Genomic DNA, 7593 nt, shown 5'->3' with positions numbered 1-7593 from the left:
AATAGAGAAACAACTCAAGAGCGACACTCAGTAAAAACCGAGCACAACTCTTGATTTCGTTGCAGAAGTTGAAAATATCTTTTTCTTTAATTTATTGTCCATATATAGCTATAAGGTAAAAAGGAAACCTAATGTAGTTTGTTTCCGTCAAAAGCCTTTTACTTTGAGAAAACTAAGAAAATCGTCAGTCGCACATTTGCCAATGGAAGCCCTTTAATATCGGGATGTGATTGTCCTACAGAACATATTTCAGCTTTTGTTGATCACTTACTTCAGCCAATTGCACAGAAACAAACTTCATGCGACAGACTTTAAAAACTACTTTACTAAAAAAATTGGGACACGACTTTGTAGCACGTTCACTGGCAAATTTCCGAAATAATCGCCAATTGCAAATGCTGGAAAAATAGTGGAATCGTCCCAATAGAAATTCGTGTTCCTTTTACAGCTTTCTCGTCTTTCTCACTAAGCCCAAGCCTTTCCGTGATTTTTTCACAGCCGGATCTCACGGCTCCTCAACTAAAATGACATGTCATTCTAATGTGAGTTTTTCACATGTGAGTTTTCAGGGTTTTATCGAGCGCTAAACTCTTGTCTTTGCAGCAAATCTACAAAATTGACTGCATCACGATAAATGGTAAATGCCTGTTGTTCGAATCGTCTCTGTACAAATCAAGCTGAATCGTCAAGTACCCACAGAATTGACACAGTTTGGGTGAATTGAACATGGATGCTTTTCGGGAATGCTGAAGCAGCAGAATGCCCTACCCATGGACCGGGCCCATGGACCTTTATTACCAGTATTATAATAACTGCCACATGAAATAAAATAAAAAATATGATCACGGGAAGTTAAATAAAGCCTGTGTCCGAAAAAAGTGGCCCATACAGCCTGAGCTTATCTTAGTTTCCGTGTATTTTATTTGTTATGAAGTGAAATATTATCTTTAGAGCTCCGTAATTTTAGTTCATGATTAATTGTTTATAACTTTGTAAAACATGAGAATCTTGTGATTTAAGGGCCCGGCAGCCCGCACAGAAATTTCTAGTTGTTTATCTTTTAAGAGTTTTTAGCTTAGATCGATTGTCTTCTTCAGTGGATATGTTTGGGATAGTAATCGAGTGTTCGAAGGTTTACCTCACACAAGAAGTTTCTAAGTTTAGGTTGTGTTGGTTATTAAGTCAAGTGTTTGTATTAGGCGTTTACGTTCCCACGGTAAATAAACTTGGAAATTTTAGCTGAACTTGGTTTGGACCTCCATAAAGGTTCCTGTTATAGTTTCGTGTCAATTCTTCTGAATTTGTTATTGGTCGTTTACTGTTTATTTTAGTTTTCCATGTAGGTCAGATGTAGGTCTGTTTGTATTTGCTTTCTTAAGTAGGTCATGGGAATGTCTCAAGTTTTCCAAGGTCATAGAGATTCGAGCCCAAACATGTCTACAATTTTACTATATAGTTGAGAAACCTTCGAGGTTTAATTTTGTAGTAAGAGAGTAGTAGAATTGTAGCTGTGAAGAGCCAGATGTAGCTGAAGAAAATAAAGAAGAAACTCAGAAGATCTGCTTAGAGTCTTGGTTACCTCTCGCCGAGCTTTTCCCCCTAAAGACGCTCTAACATATTGCTACCTTATTAAATGAAATTTTCGCATTTTGCGCGGAAATTTAATTTCGCGATTTGCGTAAATTTTGTATTTTAAATCTCTTTTATAGCTTCGCGTTTTTGAGTAAACCACAATTTACATTTCCTTGTCAATATTATTGAATATGTCCTTGCATAACGACTTCATCAAAGGAACAATAACGTCAAAATTAACAAAAAACGCAAGGATGGGAAGACATTTCCGCGGTAATACCTATTTTTACACCTTACTTAAGAGATGCACTGTATAGGCCAGTAACGTGTCTTGCCCAAGAAAATAAGACAACGCATCTCCCCGGGTAGGCCTCGAATCCTGGCCGTTCGACTCAGAGTCGGGCACATTAATCATTGGGCCGCCACGCCTCCCACAAATCACTAATCACGGGAAGTATTAGCTAATTAACTTTTTACGTACTTTTAATGGCCTTGCAAGGATCACACGCTCTTCGTGAGCACCCGCTGCTTTTGCGTAGATGTCACTAGCACATGTCTATGGACTCTAGGTTTTCTAGAATGCCTTTAAAAACCAGAAGTGAACAACATTTAAAAAAAGAATATCTTGCGAAACTTTCGGTTTCATGCGGCATGGTCATCTTCTTTACGTCAACATCTGCCTTAAAGTTCCACACGTCTCTTTCATGGTCGTAGCATTTTATTATTGTCGAACGTCCACCAAGCACGTACAGAGTTTCGTCAACATGCACCATTTCACTTGGCATTGTACGTGTTAGAAATGTTAAGCTGGCTATGAGATGCCATTCGTCTGTCCTCATGTGGTAAACTTCACAAGTTGCTCTACATCCTCCAGTGATGAAAATTTTTTCGTTTTTTCTGACACCAAACGCGCCTCCCCTTGCCTCGTTCAAAGGCGCTATTTTCTGCCATACCTTAGTCTCTGTGTTGAATCTTGAAGACTCGGAGAGGGGTGCACCTGGATACATGTCGTCATTAGCATCCTCATGACTGCTATAACAGGATATAATACCACCGATAACGTAAATGAAGCTGTCCACCACCACAGTACAGAAGCCAACACGAGGTGCGTCAACCCAATTGAACAACGACGTAGATGAATTTGAGTTAAAGTTGTATGTCCAAAGATTAGTTGGTCCAAATTCTTCATCTTCTACCAAAAAATGAATTTGGTCTTTCACAACTACCACTCCCGATAATGTATTCCCTAGTGTACCGAAATCTGTTGTTAATGGCAAGTTTGAACTCTTTGCCCATGGTGCTGGAGACCAGTAGTTCCAATCGGGGTCGTAGCACTGTGACCCGGCGATATCTTCAGTTACAACAAATACGTTCCCACGATATGAAACTACGTTACGTACTGGTTGGCCTATAGTCGCTGGCAAGCGGTACCACTTATCTGTTGCAGGAAGATAAAAGCATGTGTAGATGTGATGTAAAAAGTATTTAGAGACTGCAGTCACGATAACACTGGTTTCCAGAGTCTTCCTTGGCGAATGCGGCCGTGAAATATTACGACCTGTTGACCGGTCAATCCAGTTTAATGCAGCAGTAACGTTGTCGAAGCAGGGTTCATTTTCTTTCACAAGCTCATTGGTCACGATATCGTTCAGCAAAATGTCGCGCGATATAGTCGTTAGTCGAACGTGACGAAACAGCTCGCAGAATTTTGCGCTTCGTTCACTTTTATCATAATTAATCCATCTAAGTAAGATTTCAAAAACGTTTTCCTCGGCGTCAATCACAATCTCATCGCTTGAAATCCATTTTTCGACTTCATGGCTTGGCAAATTTAGAAAGTCGTTTGATGAAGCGACGGTGATAAAGGTGGAGTTGATGAATTTCCTGGTGCTTGCCGTCAGCTCTTCACATGAAAACCGTTCAGCTACCGAGTACTAAATAAAAAGGCAAGTCATCGTGGTTATGCGTTCTTCGAGAAATTTCCCGGCGATAGCTTTAAGGTTTGAAAGGAATAAAAAATCTGCCGTTGCAATAAGATCCACAGCCTTCTCTTGAGTGGTAATCTGCACGTTGCCGCTGTAAATAAACTGTAGAATATCTGCCATCTGAGACTCGGTTATCCACTCCAGTCGAATTACTCCTTCATTATTTTCTTTCATGTCAGTGCTCAGAAGCTTTTCAAAGAAAGGACTCACATGTGAAAGGACATTTCTGTGAGCCCTAAACTCCTTTCCATTCTCCACAACCAACGTTATGTCAAACGGATTTAAATGAACTTCAGACATGTTGCTTACTGTTTGCTTAGCTTAAAATCAGTCCAGTTTTTCATATTCTCATAGTCGCTATAACGCATGTACAGCACTTGGCCAGGTTTTTGCAATTTTTGGACCTTCGCCCGAAAGAATGATTTTAGTGAATTCCTTTGCTATTGTTGTCACCTTGAAGGTGGGTCTGAAATGACTGAATGAATGAGTAAGAAGTGTAAAAAATTCCGGCTTGGCAGGGCAACGTGTTTTAAAAAGACTTTTTCAAGTCGTGCGTAAGCGCGGTCTTTTTTTTCAAGTAACAATGATTAAGAAGCAGAAATAGTAAATGACATGAATGCCGGCATCTTTATGTTGTAGAAGGAGCTCTATAATAAGCTTTAGCATATTTTTTACCGAAATTCATAAATTTCGGAAACTCTGTATCCATCAACAGTTTGAAGATGTTTACAATAATTATTTTGAAAAAATATTCACGAGGTGAAAGAAAGTTACAATGCTTTAATAATGAAGCTTACTACAAAGAAATGAATAAGTTACATAATACTTAGGGGAATTGACATAATACTTGGCTTCACACTAGAGCTTAAAGTATAGTGTAAGTGCACTCGGAACCTACTTTGAGTGTGAAGGGGTAAAACGTACTTACTTGAACTTTTCTTGGTGACCATGGAAACTTTCGTAGTTCAAAGAAGCCGAAGTACGCCGCCAAGTATGGTCTTCACCACACTTGAGAACGCACTTGACCAATAGGAAATGGAAGCCAACTGAAAGCGCGCGCGTGCAGCGTTGTCACGATTCTGAAAAACAACTTGCCAGCTGAAATCAGAAGAAATTCAAAATGGACGGCTGGTGTTCGGAGGAGCAAGAGTCTTTTATGTAAGTTAACAAAGAAAGAAAAGAAAAGTCGATGCATATGGTTAAACTTGTAATAAACTTATAATCCTATTTTAACTTCCTTTTTTTCAGAGACGGCATTAACCATCGGTTTTCATTTCTACCACGAAATGCGGTTCTTCAAAACCAGCCACACGTGCAGCCAATTTTCAACCTGGCCACTTCTTCGCGCCGCAACAAATACACTTTATCCCGCCGACTCCTTCAAACAATCCAGGCAAAGAATCGTCCAAAGGAAAAGCAAATGAAAAAACAAAGCCAAAACCAAAATCTGCAGACTGGTCCGTACAGGAAACATAAAACCTTCTGCATGCGTGGGCTGCTCGTTTCGAAAAACTGAAGTCATCCTCAGCCAGAGTGCGCGCAGTAATTTGGAACGAGATTTACGAGAACTTCAAGAGCAGCTGTGATGGAAGTGAGCGTACTTTGCCGCAAGTTAAGAAGAGACAGCAAAATTTGGAATACGAATTTAAACAGCTTAAGCTGAAATCAAGTAAAACTGGCGAAGAAGGCCTGAATAAAATCAAAGAGAACTTTCCCTATTACAGCATTTTTGACCAAACAATGGGCTACCGTGACAGCGTGGATCCCGCCAAGATGAAAATTGAAAGTTCTTCAATTGTACCAAGTGCATCCGATGCCGAAAGTACTCCACAACCCTCTTCTTCAGGGGAAAGGGAAAGGAAAGAATGTTCCGCAAGTACCGCCAGCTCGGAAAACGAAGACAGACCTTCAACAAGTGCTGGCATGAAACGTGGATGCAACGAGGCGCGTGGTAAGGAATCACGGAAGAAGAAACGAGGAAAAAGTGACGAGAATGTTGGCACAGATGACTGGAGTGCGTTCAAAGAAATGTGGGAGAAAAGCCTTCAACAGGAAAATGAAAGGTTTGAAAAGTCAATGAAAATGTTGCAAGAGAATCAGAGGATGCAAATGGAACAAACAACATCATCCCTTTTATCCGGATTTAAAGATTTAATAAAGGATTTGTTGACGGAATAGAGACAGTTAAACTCTGTTCATGTACTGTTCTCGTTTTTTTCTGAAAATTAGTCATTTGAACTTACTGAGTTGAACTTTAATTTAACAACGTTTTTTAAACTCATTTTAAAATTGTGCTAATAACAGAAACGATTTTCAAGCTTTAAATATTCATCTGTTCACGTTTGATAAGTTCAACTTTAGCTAACTTTTAGTGGATAAAGTCCACACATTCCGCTTGTTACAGTTTTGAACCATTTTTAAGAGTTGTTGTAATTACACGCGTTGTGAAAGACACAGTAAATCTACCGTGAAAAGAAACCCATTAAATTTCAACGAATTAATAATGCGTTTTTTTCGATGTGACAACCGTCTATTGCGCCAACTATTTGCGGAATCCCGTATTCCTCTTCAAATTCGTCCATAAGTTCCTGCAACTCTTGTCGCGTCAGTGGAAACTTAATAAATCGGTCTTTTAGTCGGAGTAGAGAAAGTTCAAATTCGGCACAGATAGTTTTGGCGGTGGACATCTCAAGTCCAAATTGCAGTCCACAGCTTTTGAAACTATCCCCTGTTGCGAGTCGCCACAGCGCTAAGCCAACTCTTTCTTCGACGCTTACAGGTGAACGCATTCTTGTGTGCTGCTTCTGTAGGTCTCCGCCGACTAGATCACACAAAGCCTCGAACGTTGGACGAGTCACACGAAAATGCATTTTCCATAATGGATCCATGTCTCAGTTAGCTAAAAGCACTTTAAACCAGTTTTGCGGACGAGGCCAAGCCCAAGCCCTGCGGCGATTTCTTTGCCGAAAACCACGTTGTCGAACCATTCTTGAGAAAAGCAGAAGATGTCGCTTGTTCCTTTGCGTTGCTGCCACGTACTCGTTAATAACAAAGTACCTGTGCATTTCTTGTAATGTTGAAATTCTTTGGGTCAAAAGTAACGACAAAATAAATAGGAAATTACAAAAAAACTATTCTCTTTTGCAAAGGCCTCATGATTTCACAAGCGTGCAATCGTGTTTGTGATAATTGTGCGTGACTGATTTTACCCCGCGAAAGATGATTGACAGCTTGTACCTCAAGTAATATACTTAGTCATCAAGTGTGAAGCCAGATTTTGTAAAATACGACTTAAGATTTTTAAGTGCACTTGATTCAAGTGCTGACTTGAAACTAACTTAGCTTCTAGTGTGAAGCCAAGTTATATAGAGCTTTTTGGTCTGACTTCATTAAGTGGTATCAGTCTCTATTCAAAAACACCATCAGCCTTTCCAAAAATGACATTATGTATGGTGTTCTGAACGGTTGGTCTTCTTGTTCAACCCTTAACCACCTAATTCTTATTGGTAAATACTTTCTTTACTGCAAAGCAAGACAAATAGAGTCATTTAATTAGCCTGCGAACAGGCTCCCGGATGGGTTTCCGCGAGCGAAGCGAGCGGCGAACGCGAGCCAACCGGGCGGAAGAGCGGGGCGCGCCCCCGTACTTCCCCTCAGGCCCCGCTCTTCCGCTCGCGTTCGCGCGTTCGCCGCTCGCTTCGCTCGCGGAAACCCCACTCGGGAGCCTGTTCGCAGGCTACATTTTATAAACAATTTTTTACAAGCAACGACCATCTCTTTCATTTTAACAGAAATTTCACACCCATCAGCCTTTCCAAAAATGACATTATGTATGGTGATGATGTATGATGTATGATGATGTATGTATGAAATTTCAAGCCAAATCAAGATGACATGTTCTACAATCTCTTCATTAATATAAACTTACACTGGAGGTCAGATCGGTCCTTAAAGATGGAGCGAAATACTTTCTTTAAAAGATGAACATTGGGCAAAGATATTTAAGTCAACACGAAAACTTTGCAAAGAAACAAAA

General features: G+C 40.2%; 3 protein-coding genes across 3 annotated transcripts; 1 reads left to right on the top strand and 2 right to left on the bottom strand.

The window, feature by feature from the left end:
• Nucleotides 1-2117: 2117 nt before the first annotated feature.
• On the bottom strand, nucleotides 2118-3857 carry LOC144648251 (kelch-like protein 21). Its single transcript, XM_078507869.1, has 2 exons — nucleotides 3597-3857; nucleotides 2118-3506 (listed from the first exon to the last, which is right to left on the bottom strand). Exons 1-2 carry the CDS (start codon nucleotides 3855-3857, stop codon nucleotides 2118-2120), a joined length of 1650 nt encoding a protein of 549 aa, XP_078363995.1.
• Nucleotides 3858-4909: 1052 nt separating this feature from the next.
• Nucleotides 4910-6011, top strand: LOC144652467 (uncharacterized). Its single transcript, XM_078512467.1, has one exon. The coding sequence runs from the start codon at nucleotides 5298-5300 to the stop codon at nucleotides 5733-5735; it is 438 nt and encodes a 145-aa protein (XP_078368593.1). The 5' UTR covers nucleotides 4910-5297; the 3' UTR covers nucleotides 5736-6011.
• A 35-nt stretch (nucleotides 6012-6046) lies between these two features.
• LOC144648250 (uncharacterized) lies at nucleotides 6047-6445 on the bottom strand. The gene has a single exon (XM_078507868.1). It carries the CDS (start codon nucleotides 6443-6445, stop codon nucleotides 6047-6049), a length of 399 nt encoding a protein of 132 aa, XP_078363994.1.
• Between the last annotated feature and the right edge of the window lie 1148 nt (nucleotides 6446-7593).

Source organism: Oculina patagonica, chromosome 4, assembly GCF_052425735.1.
Source record: "Oculina patagonica isolate OP01 chromosome 4, crgOcupat, whole genome shotgun sequence".
Classification (NCBI taxonomy): Eukaryota; Metazoa; Cnidaria; class Anthozoa; order Scleractinia; family Oculinidae; genus Oculina; species Oculina patagonica.
The sequence above is the reverse complement of the archived record's forward strand: the minus strand, read 5'-3'. Positions and strand labels throughout refer to the sequence as shown.